The 18,788-nt window shown below is 44.9% G+C and overlaps 1 protein-coding gene across 4 annotated transcripts in view; it reads right to left on the bottom strand.

The window, feature by feature from the left end:
* Nucleotides 1-18,788, bottom strand: part of LOC144692796 (protein WWC2-like) — a 263,584-nt gene that overhangs the window by 35,129 nt on the left and 209,667 nt on the right. For all 4 annotated transcript variants that reach the window (XM_078561877.1, XM_078561881.1, XM_078561889.1 and 1 more), the window contains exon 12: nt 1,994-2,117. In XM_078561877.1, coding sequence (XP_078418003.1) covers nt 1,994-2,117 — 124 coding nt within the window. The remainder of the gene's footprint in view (nt 1-1,993; nt 2,118-18,788) is intronic.

Here is an 18,788-nt window from a genome sequence, read left to right as displayed (position 1 = left end):
AAATGAAATTTGATGCTGAGCCACATGAGGAGATATTGGCCGGGATTCTGCCAGCCCTCTGGAGATGAGCTGGGAGGGTTGGTAAAATGGCGGAGGAAGCGGTCGGTCTGACATCTTCTTAACACCAGGGCATATTTTGAAGCGCAGGATTAATCCAATTATTTGGCCCATTAAGGGCCATTTTACACCCCCTACCAGCATTTTACTGGTGGGAAGACTGCCAGGTACCTCAAGGTGGCCTCCCCACCACACCCCCGCACCCAGCCCCCGAGTGCCATTGGCTAAGCCACTGCTCCGACACCACCGCTGGAGGGTTCACATCCTCAATCGCCCTTGACTGCCTGGTCCTGGCATATTATCAAAATTTCTTCCCAGCCTTTCAAGGGAGCCTCGATATGGAGGTGACCCCTTCTTGCCCTTGCAGCCTCAGCAGCAGCCACCTCTGGTTGGCTCCACAGCTTGGAGAGGCTGGCCTTCATCCTTAATGGAATTGCAGTCTGGCCAATGGTCTTGTACTTGGCCACCTCCACTGTCCCAGCATTCACCAGCGTTTGGTCCTGGTGGTGCGACCCTCAACATGCTGGTAAAATTCTGGCCATTAGGACATGTGACTAAAAGGTTGGGCAAACAGGTAGGTTTTAAAGAGTGCTTTATAAGAGTAAAGAGAGAAATCAAAAGGCATGGAAGTTTACAGAGGGAATTCCGGAGCTTAAGGTTGACCAAAGAGCATCTTTCACTGATCCTCCAGATGCACTTAATGTTTTTCTCGGTGGTTGTCCCTGGGAACAGCCCGTTTAAATTTTCACCATTTGCCATTGGTGGGATTCGAAGCCAGGGCCCCAGAGCATTACCAGGGTATCTGGATTACTATGCCAGCAGATCAGATTTCTTCCTCTTAAGAACATTAGTGAACCCAGATGGAATTTTACAACAATCCGGTAGCTTCATGGTCATCATTACTGAGACTAGTTATTTATTCTAGGTTAATTAATTAATTCAATTAATTAGGATTTGAAATTGTGCCTCTGGAACATAAATCCAGGCTACTGGATTACTAATCCATTACCATTACCAGCATCATTACGCTACTGTCCCCATTATGATACAGGTGACGTTACAAAGGTGAAAGAAGGCAGTCCTGGTTACGAAGAGGCTATGGAGTCGGAGGTTCAGCTCAGGGTCGAATAAGATATCAAAGTTATGGATGGTCTGGGTCAGCCTCAGACAGTGGCCAGAGAGAGGGATGAGGCGAGTGGTTAGAAAACAGATTCAAGACAGTGGCTCTGGTCTTCCCAATATTTAAACGGAGAAAAGCCCTGCTCATCCAATACCGGTTGTCAGATAAGCAGCGTAAGAAATCATAGACAATGTAGGTGTCGAGAGATGTAGTGGCTAAGTAGAGCTGGATGTCATCAGTGTACATGTGGAACCTGACATTGTATTTTTGGATGATGCTGTCAAGGGGTAGCATTGCACATGAGAAATTGGAGGGAGCCAAGGATAGACCCTTGTGGGACTTCTGAGGTAGCACTGTGGGAGTGGTTATAGGAGCCTTTGCAGGTGATGTTCTGGCTAAGGCTGGATAGATAGAAATGGAACCAGGTGAGGGGCAGCCCCATCCAGCTGGGCAATGGAGGAGAGATGTTGGTGAAAGATGGAGTGGTCAACCATGTCAAAAGTTGCAGACAGATTGAAAAGGATGAGGAGGGCTTGTTTACCATGGTCACAGTCATATGAGGTCTCATTTGTGATTTTGAGAAGTGTTGTGTAAGGGGCAGAAAACCTGACTGCTGTTAATAATGTGACATGTAGGTTTATCTTTAGAAATTGATAATCTTCTTCAAAGAAACTGGACAATGCTATGTTAACAGCACATCAGTGTACTAAAGATAAGAGCACAGGGATTCCAAACCCCAGCATACAGTTATGAGATTAGTCACTCTTCACATGACATCCTTGAGCTACTGTGAAATGCAGGAAAACACACACATACCGTTTGACAGATGCCTCGTACACCCCACTGTCTCCAGCAACAGATTCATCGGAAACGGCAGCAGAAACGCATGCTGTTTTCTCTTCAAGTAGATGTCCCACTGCTTCTCGTTCTAAATCAACACCTGCACATGGAACACACAGATCTCATCAACCTCATCGGCATCAACTGCAGAGTAGTGATTTTCAGCTGATCGGGAGTTTCACCTTTCCTTCACCCTGCTCTCAACTAATTTTCTCCATTTCTCACCAGAAAGTGATAACTTTGGTTGGGGGCATTGCATCCACTCATGCTGGATGACCTCTGGTACTTCACTCAAGTGTCGGACTAGACAGTGAGTGCTGGGAAGCCTCTTGCCCATGGAGCAGAATCACAATCAAGCTTGATGCTTTCCTGCAGCATAACAAGCATTGACTAGACATCAGGATAGGGATCCTGGCTGTTCTTTCCCTTTCTAACTGACACTGCCACCTTGGGTAAGTTTAACTGGCTCAGCAGAGACTAGGGGCCAAGCCTAGAACCTTCATGGCTTGTGTTGATCAGTTCTATGACAGGCAGTGCTGTTCCACCTACAAGCTATGGGAAAACTTCATTTAGCATTTCCTAAACAGAATAATGCAAAGTGGCGTGCAGGCACAGAGGGCTCTGCAATGTCTCGCTGCATGAGGGACTAATTCCAAATGGGATTCCTTCTGCACTGTACAAAATCATTGAATCATAGAATGGTTACAGCACAGGAGGAGCTCATTCAGCTTGTCATGTCTGTGCTGGCCCTTTGCAAGGGCAATTCACCTAGTGCCACCCCCTGGCCTTTTCCTCATAGCCCTGTACTTTTTTTCTTCTTCAGATAATTATCCAATCTTCTTTTGAATGCCTCAATTGCCTCCACCACACTCTCAGGCAGTGCATTCCAGATCCTCCCTTAAACCTGTGCCGTCTGGTTCTCGATCCTTCCACCAATGGGAACAGTTTTGTTCTGCTTCTGTCTAGTCCCCTCATGATTTTGGACACCTCTATCAAATCCCCACTCAACCTCCTCTTCTTTAAGGAGAATAGTCCCCGCTTCTCCAATCTATCTATGCAACTGAAACTCCTCATCCACGGAACCATTCTTGTGAAGCTTTTCTGCACCCTCCATAATGTCTTCACATCCTCCCCAAAGCGTAGCACGCAGGACCGGACACAATACTCCAGTTGAGGCCAAAGCAGCATTTTACACAGGTTTATCATCACTTCCTTGCTTTTGTACTCTACGGGCGGGATTTCACGGGCATGCTCGCCACCGGGATCGCTGGTCCCACCGATTGTCAATAGACTTTTGGCTGGGCCACCGAATCTCCCGCAGTCGGTCCCGCCAGGACAGGACCGGAAAATTCTGGCCTATGGCTCTATTTATAAAATGCAGGATTCCTGGATACGGTAGGAAAGAGGAGCTGAGGTATAAGATCAGCTATGATTGTTTGAATGGCAGCGCAGGCTTGAGATGCAGTATGATCCACTCTTACTTTTTCATGTTCTAATAAAAATAGTCACTGTACTTCAAAGTTGTGCATTGTATGTGAAGCTTGCTGAGAAGTGCAATATAAATGCAAATTTTTTTCTTTTATTTCACTTTCTGATATTTCGTTTTCCATTTCTATTTTCCATTTTCTTTGTTTTATTTACACCTTTTAATCTTTGTCGTTGATTAAGTAAAAGTGTTAATTTACATTTTGCAAACTTGATTTCTCTGAAATACTAACTCTCCTTTGGAAAGTGTCTGTGTCCTACAACAAGATTTCACCATTCTGACAGCAGGGTTATCCATGCCATAGAATCATAGAGACATTTAGGGCACAGAAGGAGGTCATTCGGCCCATCGAGTCCATGCTAGCAATCCAGTCTGTTCCACAGCCTCGTTTAGTCCGTGTATCCCTACAAGTTTATTTGCTTCAGTTGCCCATCCAATCTCCTTCTGAAATCATTGATTGTTTCCACATCACCCACCCTTGTGCACAGTGAGTTCCAAGTCATTACTACTCGCTATGTAAAAAAGTTCTTCCTGACATGCACCCTGCAGTTTTGGGCCAAAATCTTAAATTTGTGCCCCCTAATTCTTATACTATCAGCTAATAGCAAGAATTTTTCCTTGTCTACCTTGTCTAAACCTGTCATAATCTTGTACACCTCTATCAAATCTCCCCTCAATATCCTTTGCTCTGAGGAGAACAACTCCAGTCTTTCCAACTAAACCTTGTAACTAAAACCCCCATCACTGGAACCATTCTGGTAAATCTCCTCTGCACCTTCTCAAGGAATGTTCATATGTTTTCTAAAGTGCAGAGACTGGAACTGGACTCAATATTCTAGTTGGGGCCTAACAAGAGCTTTATGTACCTTCTGACAACTTCTCTGCTTTTTAGATCATGAACTCTCTCCTCCATCCCCACCTCCTTTCCGATCCCTTTTCCAATAATTTATATAGATTTTTCTTTTCCCACCTATTTCCATTATTTTTAAATGTATTTCCATCCATTGTTTTATCTCTACCTTTTAACCTATTTTGATCCCTTCCCCCCACCCCACCCCCACTAGGGCTATCTGTGCCTTTATTATCACATTTCTTAGATAACATCACCAGCTTCAACACCTCTTTGTCCTTTTGTCTGACATCTCTTGGTTATCTCCACCTATCACTGGCCCTCTATCCAGCTCTACCTGTCCCACCCGCCCCTTAAACCAGCTTATATTTCACCTCTTTTCTATTTTTCCTTAGTTCTGTTGAAGAGTCATACGGACTCGAAACGTTAACTGTGTTCCTCTCCGCAGATGCTGTAGACCTGCTGAGTTTTTTCAGGTATTTTGTTTTTGTTTTGGATTTCCAGCATCCACAGTTTTTTGCTTTTTTCTCTGCTTTTGTACCCATTGCCTCTATTTAAGAAGCCCAAGATCCCTTTCGCTTTGCTAAACACTCTCGCAACGTCACCAACGTCACCGTCAAAGATCAATTCACATGCACCTCCAAGCCTCCCTGCTCCTGCACACTCTTTAGAATTGCGGCATTACATTGCCTTTCCCCATTCCTTCTGCCAAAATGCATTACCTCACGCTTCTCTGAATTAAATTCGATCTGCCATTTGTCTGCCCACTCTGTTAGCCTATTTATGTGCAGTTTTAGGAAATTCATATCATCCTCACCGTTTGCCACTCCTGCAAGTTTGGTATCATCAGCAAATTCTGAAATTTTATTAAAATTTCAAAATCCAAGTAATCTATATAAAGCAAAAAAAGCAGTGGTCAGTGCCCTTGGGGAATACCTATCTACCACCTTCCACTCCAAAACATAATAACCTACCACGACTCACTGCTCTCTGTCCTTAAGCTCACTTTTTTATCCAATCGCACACTGGCCTTCCTATTTCATGAGCCCCTATTTTGTTAAGCGGCTTTGGTACTTTGTCAAATGCTTTTTTAAAATCCATAAAGACAACATCCATGACATTTAAGGGGAGGTGGTAGCATAGTGGCATTGTCAGAGACCCAGGTTGATGCTCTGGGGATCTGGGTTCGAATCCCACCACGGCAGATGGTGGAATTTGAATTCAATAAAAATCTGGAATTAAAAGTCTAATGATAACCATGAATCGATTGTTGTAAAAAACTATCTGGTTCACTAATGCCCTTTTGGGAAGGTAATCTGCTGTATTACACTGATCTGGCCTATATGTGACTGCAGGTATGTGGATGACTCTTAAATGGCCTATCAAGCCACTCAGTTGTATCAAACTGCTACCGAGCTAATAAAAAAGAATGAAACCAAGCAGACCTACCCTGCATCGACCTAGGCAGCAGGAATGACAATGGCAAACCCAGCTGTCAACCCTGCAAAGTGCTCCATACTAACGTCTGGAGGCTGTCTCACAGACTAGTCAAGCAACAGCCTGACATAGTCATACTCACCGAATCATATCTTACAGATAATGTCCCAGATACCACCATTACCATCCCTGGGTATGTCCTGTCCCACCCAGACCCAGCAGAGGTGGCAGCACAGTGCTAAACAGTTGGGAGGGAGTTGCCCTGGGAGTCCTCAACATCGACTCTGGTCCCCATGAAATTCCATGGCATCAAGTCAAACAAAGGCAAGGAAACCTCCTGCTGATTGGCACATACCGCCCTCCCTCAGCTGATGAATCAGTGCTCCTCCATGCTGAGCACCACCTGGAGGAAGCACTAAGCAAGGATGCAGGGTGTTCTTTGGCTTGGGGACTTCAATGTCCATCAGCAAGAGTGGTTCGGTAGCACTACCACAGACTGCTGGTGGCCAAGTGGTAAAGGACATAGCTGCTAGACTGAGTCTGCAGCAGGTGGTGAGGGAACCAACAAGAGGGAAAAACATACTTGACCTCACCCTCACCAGCCTGCCTGCTGCAGATGCATCTATCCATGACAGTATCAGTCAGAGTGACCACTGCACAGTCCATCTAGAGACGAAGTACCGTCTTCACATTGAGGATACCCTCCATCGTGTTGTGTGGCACTGCCACCGCGCTAAATGGGATGGATTTTGAACAGACCTAGCAACTCAAGACTGGGCATCCATGAGGTGCTGTGGGCCATCAGCAGCAGCAGAATTGTACTCAAACACAATATGTAACCTCATGGCCTGGCAAATCCCCCACTATACCATTACCATCAAGCCAGGGGATCAACCCCTGGTTCAATGAAGAGTGCAGGAGAGCATGCCAGGAGCTGCACCAGGCATACAAAAAAAATGAGGGGTTAACTGGTGAAGCTATAACACATGACTACTTGCGTGCCAAGCAGCAAGTGATGGACAGAGCTAAGTGATTCAACAACCAACAGATCAGGTCTAAGCTCTGCAGTCCTGTCACATCCAGTTGTGAATGGTGGTGGACAATTAAACAACTCACTGGAGGAGGAGGCTCCACAAGTTTCCCCATCCTCAATGATGGAGGAGCCAATGATAGATCAGTGAAAAAGATAAGGCTGAAACATTTGCAATAATCTTCAGCCAGAAGTGCCAAGTGGATGCTCCATCTCGGTCTCCTCCAGAGGTCCCCAGCATCACAGATGCCAGTCTTCAGCCAATTCGATTCACTCCATGTGATATCAAGAAACTGCTGAAGGCACTGGATATTGCAAAGGCTATGGGCCCTGACAACATTCTGGCAATAGTACTGAAGATTTCTGCTCCAGAACTTGCCATGGCCCCTAGCAAAGCTACTCCAGTACAGCTACAACACTGGCATCTACCCGGCAATGTGAAAAATTGCCCAGGTATGTCCTGTACACAAAAAGCAGGACAAATACAACACGGCCAATTACCGCCCCATCAGTCTGCTCTCGATCATCAGTAAAGTAATGGAAGGGGTCATCAACAGTGCTATCAAGCGACATTTGCTTAGCAATTACCTGCTCACTGAAACTCAGTTTGGGTTCCGCCAGGGCCACTCAGCTTCTGACCTCATTACAGCCTTGGTTCAAACATGGAGAAAAGAGCTGAACTCCAGAGGCGAGGTGAGAGTGACTGCCTTTGACATCAAGGCAGCATTTGGCTGAGTGTGGCATCAAGGAGCCCTAGCAAAACTGAAGTCAACGGGAATCAGGGGGAAACTCTCCGCCGTTTGGAGTCATACCTAGAACAAAGGAAGATGGTTGTGGTTGTAGGAGGTCAATCATTTCAGTTCCAGGACATCACTGCATGAGTTCCTCAGGGTAGTGTCCTAGGCCCAGCTATCTTCAGCTGCTTCATCAATGACCTTCCTTCTATCATGGGGTCAGAACAGGTGATGTTCACTGATGATTGCACAATGTTCAGCACCAGTCACAACTCCTCAGATACTGACGTGGTCCATGTCCAAATGCAGCAAGACCTGGACAATATTCAGGTTTGGGCTGACAAGTGGCAAGTCACATTTGTGTCACACCAGTGCCAGACAATGACCATCTTCAATAAGAGAGAACCTAACCATCACCCTTGACATTCAATGCCATTACCATCCCTGAATCCCCCACTGTCAACATCCTGGGGGTTGCCATTGATCAGAAACTGAACTGGACTAGCCATATAAATACTGTGGCTACAAGAGCAGGTCAAAGGATTGTGATGGAATACTCTTCATTTGCCTGGATGAATGCAGCTCCAACAACACTCAAGAATCTTGATCCAGGACAAAGCAGCCCATTTGATTGGCACCCCATGCAAACACATTCACTCCCTCCACGACCAACGCACAATGGCAGCAGTGTGTGCCATCTACAAGATGCACTGCAGGAACTCACTAAGGCTCCTTAGACAGCACCTTCCAAACCCACAACCACTACCATCTAGAAGGACAAAGACAGCAGATACATGGGAACACCACCACCTGGAAGTTCCCTTCCAAACCACTCACCATCTTAACTTGGAAATATATCGTTGTTCCTTCACTGTCGCTGGGTCAAAATCCTGGAACTCCCTCCCTAACAGCACTGTGTGTGTACCTACACCACATGGACTGCGGCTGTTCAAGAAGCAAGCTCACCACCACCTTCTCAAGGGAAATTAGGGATGGGCAATAAATGCTGGCCTAGCCAGCGACACCCACATCCTGTAAATGAATTAAAAATAAATTCCCTTCATCACATTTCTCTGTTAAAAAATTAAATTAGATTAGTCAAGCACAATCTGTCCTTTACAAATCCTTGCCTGCTCTCCTTAATTAATTCAAACCTCTCTAAGTGCCTGTTGAATTTTTCCTTGATTAAGGATTCCAAAACCTTGTTAGACTAACTGGCCTGTACCTGCTAGAAGTATCCTTTCATCCTTTCTTGAATATTTGCCACTCTATAATCTGTTGGTACCTCCCTCATATCTGCAAGCTTGAAAGATTAAGGCAAGCCCTTCCACTATCTCCACCTCCACTTTCCTTAGCAACCTGGGGTGGAAGCCATCCGGATCTGGTGAGTTATCTACCCTAAGCATAAGCAGTCTTTTCAGTGCCTCCTCCATTTTAATTTCCACATCGCCTCCACTATCTCTGCTTCCACTGATATTTTGTCAGATTCCTACTCCTTGGTAAACACCAATACAAAGAACTCATTAAGCATTCTAGTCTTGCTCTGCACTGCTAAGCATATATCACTCTCTTTGTCCCTAATAGGACCCACTCCACCTCTTACTACCTGCTTACTATTTGCATGCAGGCAGAAGATTTTTGGGTTTCCTTTTATGTTGACTGCCTTTCTATTTTCATATTCTCTCTCTTTGCCAGTCTTATTTTCCTCTTCACCTCAGTTAGCAAAAAGGTTTTCCTTTTCTCTGCCAATTCTCTCCCCATCTCTCTGGATGATGTTGATTATCTGTTGGGGTGTCGTTCTATGCGTGCAAGATGCCCTTTGGTACCTCATCTAGGTGACCATTCTTTATGTGTGAACACAGAGAGTTGAACTCAGATCAGTCCTCAGACAACACCCATATACATGTACCTGCATGGGAGGGGGGAAGACGGGGTGCGGGGTGGGGGGGAAGTGCTACTGGATTGCACTCATGAAGGGTAACCCTAGGCAATTCGTTTTGCTTTCTATCCTGGGGGAGGCCCCCAGTTGTAACCCCATAGAGTCCCTATCACACACACTGGCCGTGCTCATGCTGATGTGATATGCCCATTATGTGCAGTGGGCAGTAAAACCAATGAAATCAAATAACTCTCCCAGTTGCCCGAAGTCTCAATTTTCTGACTTCTTTCTGTCATTATTAACAGTGTGAACAGCTGATTAAAGCTGCCCGAAGACCTGACTCTGCCTGAAAGTAGCAGAGCTATTAAATCAGACAGAGCAGAGCAAGCACTTATTGAGCTTCACTAAATAACTGGTGGACTTAATATGTTATAAGCGGCACCTTTGTAAATGGCTCCCTATGGTAATGGAAAATGGCCTGCACCATCGGTCCGATATAGGGGCTGTCTGGAGCTACTGGGAAAGGTGTAAGTGGTGGGGACTGTATAACCAGATGACACCAGTCAATTTCGCACAGACCAGGATCAAACCTGGGACTTTGCTGTCTGTATGATGTAGCTGATTCCCTGAACCTCATGGAGCAACGCATGAATTAGGTTTTCATCTAAGTTAAAATGAGGTGAACGCTGATGATGTTTGTGCTGGTTGTCTTCTGCTGGACACATATACCAGGCTCATGTTAACAGAATTCAAGTGGACTGTTAGCCACAGCCATGAGATGGCGCTACAATTCCATTTTTATTATTTGAGTAAATAGAAGGCTACGTTCGCATGCGCAGTTGTTTGCGTGGCTGCCATCTTTTTAGGGGTCAATGTGCAGCAGGGCACATGCGCAGCTGCCATCTTTATAGGAGGCAATGTGCGACATGAACCCAGCTTATTTACTTTCAAGGACTATGTAACATGCATCAAAATAATTTGGCTGTCAGTACTTTGCAAAATCATATTTAGCTCTTCACATCATTAATCCACTGATCCTTCTTAAACTGAAGAGACTTGAGAACGTAACAGAATATGCAGACACTTTAAGGCAGGATTCTGCCTCTTCGCTAAACCACAAGAATTAGTGAGTTCATACAACATTGCAACAGTTTTCTTCTTTGTCTTGACCGAATAGTACTGAATGGTAGGAAAATAAGTTGTGAAGAGGACATAAGGAGACTACAAAGGGATATAGAAAGGTTAAGTGGGTGGGCAAAGATCTGGCAAATGGAGTATAATGTGGGAAAATGTGAAATTGTCCATTTTGGCAGGAAGAATAAAAAAGAAGCTTATTATCTAAATGGTGAGAGGTTGCAGAGCTCTGAAATGCAAAGGGATCTGGGTGTTCTAGTGCATAAATCATAAAAGGTTAGTTTGCAAGTACAGCAAGTAATCAGGAAAACACATAGAATGTTATCATTTATTGCAAGGAGAATTGAATTTAAAAGTAGGGAGGTTATGTTTCAGTTATACCAGGCATTGGTGAGACTGCATCCGGAGTACTATGTACAGTATTGGCCTCCTTTTTTAAGGAAAGATGTAAATGCCTTGGAATCAGTTCAGAAAAGGTTTACCAGATTAATACCCTGAAGGCAGAGTTGTCTTATGAGGAAAGGTTGGACAAGCTGGGCTTGTATCTGCTGGAGTTTAGAAGAATAAGAGGCGACTTGATTGAAACATATAAGATCCTGAGGGGTCTTGACAGGGCGGATGTGGAAAGGATGTTTCCTCTTGTGGGAGAATCTAGAACCAGGGATCACTGTTTAAAAATAAGGGGTCATCCATTTAAGACAAAGAAGAGAATTCTTTTCCTCTCCGAGTTTTTGGAACTCACTTCCTCAAAAGGCGGTAGAAGCAGAGTCTTTGAATATTTTTAAGGCAGAGCTAGACAGATTCTTGATAAGCGAGGGGGTGAAAGGTTATCGGGGGTAGCCGGGAATGTGGAGTTGAGGTTACAATCAGATCAGCCATGATTTTACTGCATGGCGGAGCAGGCTTGAGGGGCTGAGTCACCTACTCCTGCTTCTAATTTGAACGTTCGTATGAATATTTAGCAACATATGTCCACAGTGCTCATAAATTGCGAAACAACAGAAATCATTAAAGCGTCAATAAAACGCTTGTGAGCTAGATATTCCGAGCAACCTGTGCACTAAGTGATTTGTGGGATCCATGGAATCCATGAACTAAAAGCACATTGCAATTACCAAGTTAGAAAGCAAAATGAGTTGGTGGTGTGCTGGGTAAACTGATGTGTGCGCATCATTGGATTTCTGTGCCTGTGTGGAGCAGTGCACATGCAGACGGGTAACGGTGACCATCTTGCATTGCAGGAGACACAGTGTAAATAGAATACGTTGACTGAAACCAGGCATATTCAGACTTTCTAACTTCTTAATAAAGCAAAAATGTAAACTTAAAAACAACAAGTGGGACTCACTTGTAAAAACAATTTTTGGGTGCATTAACCCCTGAATACATTGCCCTCTAATAAGAAAAGAAACAACTCTCATTAAAAGGGTCATTCCCTTTGATTACCAAGAAATCAAACAGGGAATTTAGAAGACACGTCTTTACCCAAAGTGTGGAGGGAATGGAAAACTTTCTACCACAAAGTGGTTAAGGAGAAGAGTATGGATGTATTTAAGGGAAAGCTAGATTAGGCACTTAAGGAAGAAGGGAATAGAGGATCACAATTTTAAATTTAGATGTGGAAGGAATGGGGGAGGCTTGAATGGAGAATGATGGTATAGTCTGGTTGGGCCCTCTATTCCATGTACTCCTATGTAAATGACTGGCCACCTAACTCCCTTCCTGGCCCCATATGCAAGCTTACATTAGTAAATGGCTCCCTCTCCTGAGACACCATCTTCCTCCTGTTCAAAGCCAACTTCCTTCATGTAGCAAAAACACCCTCTATCCTACTATCCGAGTAAACTATCCGGCCATCTCCAGCCTCCCCTTTCATCTCCTAAGTCTCTGAATATATTGTACCTCCTAGACCCATGCCGTCTCTCTTGTGATGATGCTATGTCTGTATCTAATCAGGTTTCAACTCCACGCTCAACGCCAAAAAGGCCCTAACCATAGTTATGGCCAGTGTTGTCAGACTGCTTACCCTATATCCAGTCTTAGATTAACTCTAGTATTTTCCAGATATCCATTTGAAAGCTCAAAGCATTTGTTTTTGACACCTGTCACAAACTTAGTGCCTCAGCCACCAACTCCATTCTCCCTCCCTGGCCCCTAAATCAAACTGTTTGCAACTTTGCCATCATATTCTGAACGTATATCCTCTCCATCACATAGACCATTTACTTACACCTCCTTAACATAGCTCACCTCTGTCCCTATCTCTATTATTCCTCCATGTCTTTATCATCTTGGCTTTTACAATGCTTTCTTCTCCCTCTTTTATTAAGTTTAAACATAAGTTTTCAATGAATCTGCACAAACTGGTATTCAAACATGCCTTGACTGACATGATATGACAGAGATGTAACCCTTGCCAACCATTCTGACCTGCTTTACATGTTAATGGCAATTGGCTTTAAAAGTTCAAATGTTCGCCATTTGGCTCTGGCCATGAACATTTTAATTAATTTCAGATGACTTGCAGCATTCTCAATCTCTTCCAGAGAAATATATAACTGTGCACCCATAAAGCTACATTGCCTGGCTTGTCTCATCCACTGCACCAAATTAGCAGCTAACACAACAAGAGTTGAGTATATGCCCATGACTTGCTGTGGCATTCCATATGGCAGTTGGTTAAAAATTGCAAATTGGTGCAAGTCAGGTTTTTAGCATTACACATTTGCCTCAATTTTTTAGCATTTCAGAAAAATAAAAACTTGCATTTATATAGTGCTTTTCATGACCACAGGATGTCCAAACACGCTTCACAGTCAATGAAGAACATTTTGAAGTGTAATCACTGTTGCAACGTAGGAAACGCAGCAGCTAATATGGGCCCAGCAAACTCCAACGAAGAGCAATGAGATAATGGCCAGATAATCTGTTTTTTGTGATGTCGATTGTTGATAAATATTGGCCAGGACACCAGGGATGGCTCCCCTGCTCTTCTTCAGAATAACACCATGGGATCTTTTACATGGACTGCAGTGGTTCAACACCACCACCTTCTCAAGGGCAATTAGGGATGAGCAATAAATGCTGGCCTAGTCAGCGATGCCCACATTCCATGAATGAATTTTAAAAATCCACCGTGCAGAGAGATGGGGCCTCAATTTAGCATCTCATCTGAAAGATAGCACCTCCAACAGTGCAGCACCCCCTCAGTACCATACTGGAGCACCAACCTTAACATTTGCACTCAAGCCCTAGAATGGGACTTGAATCCAGAACCTTATAACTCAGAAGTGAGAATGCTACCAGCTCAGCCACAGCTGACACTCAGTCCACAGGCCATATAGGACTCACCGCTCCCTAGTATAGTGAGATATTTGAGTCTAGGTCATCACAGTTTAGTCAGCCAGGTGAACATAACTGAATGTGAGAGCTGGTCTCAGTCTAGATTTTTTAAATTCATTTTTGGGATGTGGGCGTCGCTGGCTAGACCAGCATTTATTGCCCATCTTTAATTGCCCTTGAGAAGCTGCCTTCTTGAACCACTGCAGTCCATGTGGTGTAAGTACACACACAGTGCTGTTAGGGAGGGAGTTCCAGGGTTTTGATCCAGTGACAGTTAAGGAATGGTGATATATTTCCAAGTCAAGACGGTGAGTGGCTTGGAGGGGAATGTCTAGGTGGTGGTGTTCCCATGTGTCAGCTGCTCTTGTCCTACTAGATGTTAGGTGGTCGTGGGTTTGGAAGATACTGTCTAAGGAGCTTTGGTGAATTCCTGCAGTGCATCTTGTAGATGGTACACACTGCTGCCACTGTGCTTTGGTGATGGAGGGAGTGAATATTTGTGGAAGGGGTGCCATTCAAGCGGTCTGCTTTGTCCTGGATATTGTCAAGCTTCTTGAATGTTGTTGGAGCTGCACTCATCCAGGAAGTGGAGAGTATTCCATCACACTCCTGACTTGTGCCTTGTAGATGGTGGAGAGGCTTTGGGGAGTCAGGAGGTGAGTTACTCATCGCAGGATTCCTAGCCTCTGACCTGCTCTTGTAGCCACAGTATTTATGTGGCCAGTCCAGTTCAATTTCTGGTCAATGGTTACCCCCAGGATATTGATAGCGGGAGATTCAGCGATGGTAATGTCATTGAATATCAAGGGGTGATGGTTAGATTCTCTCTGGTTGGAGATGGTCGTTACCTGGCACTTGTGTGGCGTGAATATTACTTGCCACTTATCAGCCTAAGCCTGGATCTTGCTGCATATGGACATGAACTGTTTCAGTATCTGGGGAGTCACAACTGGTGCTGAATATTGTGCAATTGTCAGCGAACATCCTCACTTCTGATCTTATGATGGAAGGAAGGTCACTGATGAAGCAGCTGAAGATGGTTGGGCCTAGAACACCACGCTTAGGAACATCTGCAGTGATGTCCTGGAGCTGAGGTGATTGGCCTTTGTGTGTCAGAGTCATAGAGTTTTAGCACGGAAAGAGGCCATTCGGCAGACCTTGTCCACAAATCACAGGAAGTTAACGTACAGGTGCGGTAAGCAATTAGGCAAATGGAATATTAGCCTTTATTGCAAGAGTGTAAGAGTAAGGAAATCTTGCTGCAATTATATTAGGCTTTGGCAAAACCACACCTGGAATACAGTGTACAGTTTTGGTTTCCTTAATTACCAACCTTAGAGGGTTTGCAACACTGGTTCACTAAGATTGATTTTTGGTATGAAAGGGCTGTTCTATGAGGAAAGAATGAGTAGAGTGAGTCTATACTCTCTGCAGTGAGAGGTGATCTCATTGAAACGTATAGAATTCTAATTGGGGTTGACAGTGTAAATGCAGAGAGATTGTTTCCCATGGCTGGAGAGTCTAGAACTAGGGATCATAGTCTCAGGGTAAGGGGTTGGCCATTTAGTACTGAGATGATGGTCAGGATATTGCCGTTGGCGTGTGGGGGCGGGCCTGACACGCCGACACATAAAATGACGTGAGATGACGTCCAACATTAAGATTGGCGGGCAGGCGAAGAGCCCAAGCGGCCTTCGTGTTTTTCAGGAAACCTCATCTGTAGGTGGGATGAGGCTTCCTGAAGGTTTTAAAAAATAATTGAATAAATTTTGGTACATTCACAAACATGTCCCAGCTCATGTGACACTGTCACAGCTCTGTTCCTCAGGGAGATTGCTGCACTCATTCACGCGCATGCGCGAAAGAGCGCAGGCTCCCACTCCCCCTCCCCTCCCCATCCGCACAGGTAGCACTGAACGCCACCGGCCACGCATTACGTTGGGCAGGCCTTAATTGGCCGTGTAAAATGGCGGTGGCGCAGCCAATCGTGGGTGGCGATCGGCTTCACACCCCGCCCACACCTGCTCCCGAACAGCCTGCCCGCCAACTGAAAAAATTCGCCCCAAGGAGTAATTTCTATACTCAGAGATTTGAATCTTTGGAATTCTCTACCCCAGAGAACTGTGGATGCTCAGTTGTTGAGCATATTTACTTCTTCCACTGAAGGTGAGTGGAGATAATATTTTTGCCCCTATTTTTCTGTAAACAATATATTTCAAAAATTAATATTCAGATTTCAGCAAAACGTGATGCACAGATAGGCTCTGGCCCGAGGAAGAACTGATTAGCTTTTAGCGAAGATGCAGATCTGGATCCACATCCTGCAATTTTTTTAAAGGATCCATCCATTAACATTAGGAGACAGGGCAAATTGACCTTTACTTTTAGAATGTTGTGGGTTGTTTGATTTAGAATGTTGTTGGTTATTTTAGAATGTTGTGGATTGTCTCAGCTGAAGTGCTGGAATTTATCACAGCTGTCAAAATGTGAGCAGAGTTTTCAGAGCAGGTTGTTGGATGTGGATTGGCCTGAAGCCTCCACAGTGGGATGGAAGCTCTTAATAAAAATATTTCTTTTTCAGGTTTAGTTACATAGCATCAACCAGGCAAAGAAAAGCCTGAAGAAAAGGCTGCATAATTGTAATAACGTTGAGTTCACACCGCATGGCGGCGGTATGTGCTCTACTGAGTCCCCTCTTCATTTGTCAAGACTAAGATCGATAGATTTTTGGGCATTAAGGGAATCAAGGGATCATGAGGATTGGGCTGTAAACAGAGTTAAGGTGGTAGAGCAGCCATGACAGTATCGAATGGCAGATCAGGCTCAAAGGGGCCACATGGCCTACTCCTGCTTATATTTCTTTTGTTCCTATGTCCTTATGTGAGCTGAACTCAATCTAGTGGGATCTTTGAGCTGAACTCTTGGGTGGCTAACAGGCGTATTTGTTCCCCAAGGTTATGTCCTATGCCTGGTTCTCTCCCTAATTGTTGAGTGTGTGCGCGGATGAGGTGGAGTATGTCAGATCTGGCAGCTCGTATTTCTGGTCAGCAAAATTGTACACTTAATCTGACCCCTCTAAGGAAAAATATTGCTTTATTTCCCTTGTGGTTCACAGAGTTCCTTCAGTTTGGATCTGAAGCTCACCATATAGTCAAGACAACTTTGAGACTGTGAAGACCTCTATTAGTAAAAGGCTCCATCCAGTCAGTGGAAACAACTGCTTACAATATTAGGAGCTTTCAGAGTTCTGTATCAACCTGAGACACAGCAAAAGGCACCTTCAGGAGGAAGTCAATGCCTTCTTAGTTTCTCTTTAACTTCTTATTTTTAACAAATGGTCACTTGATAGTATAGAACGTGAGAATGGCTGAAAAATGAAACTTTTTGTCTTGCACTCATCAGGATAGACGCAAGAATACCAAATCTCGAAGGGAACAACAACTTTTACTGCACGAGAATCATTGGCTGATTGGCAAGTTGGTTCTGATTGGTCAAGACCTTGCCAAGGCGAGTGTATCAGGGAGTTATTGTCCCCCATGCTTTCGTTTATTCAAAAAAGGTGCAATGTTTGGACATATTCCTTTTGACTGCAGAGACCATAAGACCATAAGACATAGGAGCAGAAATTAGGCCATTTGGCCCATCGAGTCTGCACCGCCATTCAATCATGGCTGATAAGTTTCTCAACCCCATTCCCCCGCCTTCTCCCCGTAACCTTTGATCTCCTTACCAATCAAGAACCTATCTATCTCAAACAGGTTCCTGCATATTATTAGCTTCGAGCAAGCATAAGTGAGCCCAACCAATAATCTTAAATTGGTTGTTGGTGTAATTCTTAGCAAATGCTGCCCAATCGCAAATTATGTTCTGAGTTTTGCAAGCATGGGTTGGTTTTAGTACGGTCAGTACTCTGCCTACTGCAAACAGCAGAAGGGGTGTGTTGTTTGATACAATCCATCAGTCATTGGGATATATGGCCTACGTACCTGGCACTGCACCAGCACTGAAATTCATACGCAGTAAATCCTTAATGTAAGTTGTGGTTGGGTTCTGAAAAATCGTGACTTTAAGTGAAACAACTTTAAGGGGATCATGGGATCCCAGAGGGATCAATGTTAAAACCGGAATTAGGTTCCTTTGGACATTTCTTGCCTGGAAAAGCCAATGTACAAGTTGAAATACTGTACACATACATGTGCAGCTCTGTGCATTCCTAGTTGGAATAACTTGCAAAATAAAATAAATCACTGAATAAAACAGAAATACTATATACACTAAATCACGCAAAGAAGCCCCGAGTAGCACAGCTTCTTTATCTCATCCACAGTACTCCTGAAACTCAGCTCAAATTTTTGCTTGCTTTCCTTTCCAAATCTGTCTGTCTGTCTCTCTCCTATCTCACTCTCTCCTTTCCCACTGTCTCTCTCGCTCTCTCTCCTTTCCCTTTGTCTCTCTCTCTCCCCCCCCTCTCTCCTTTCCCATTGTCTCTCTCTCTCGCTCTCTCTATCCTTTCTCACTCTGTCTGTCTCCAGAGCCTGGACACCTTCTTGACAGTTTTCAGGGGGTTATTCCCTGCCACAAGGAAAGCTGGGTGGTGGTGGGAGGGGTGAGATGGATCCAGGAGGGCAGGAGGAGCTGGGGGGTGGCAGCCTGCGGAAGGAGTCAGTGGGGGCATGGAAAGAGCCGAGGCGGGGGCCGTGGAAGGAGTTGGCGGGGGGGCCTTGGAAGGGGCTGAGGTTGGGACGCGGGAGTAGTGGGAGGGGGGGGAGGCTGCGGAAGGAGCCAGGTAGACCATGGGAGGAGACGATGGGGCCACGGAAGGATCCAGGGATCCACAGGATGAGCTGAAGGGACTGCAGATGGAACTGGGGTGGGGTGG

The sequence above is a fragment of the Cetorhinus maximus genome, chromosome 2 (assembly GCF_964194155.1).
Source record: "Cetorhinus maximus chromosome 2, sCetMax3.hap1.1, whole genome shotgun sequence".
NCBI lineage: Eukaryota > Metazoa > Chordata > Chondrichthyes > Lamniformes > Cetorhinidae > Cetorhinus > Cetorhinus maximus.
The sequence above is the reverse complement of the archived record's forward strand: the minus strand, read 5'-3'. Positions and strand labels throughout refer to the sequence as shown.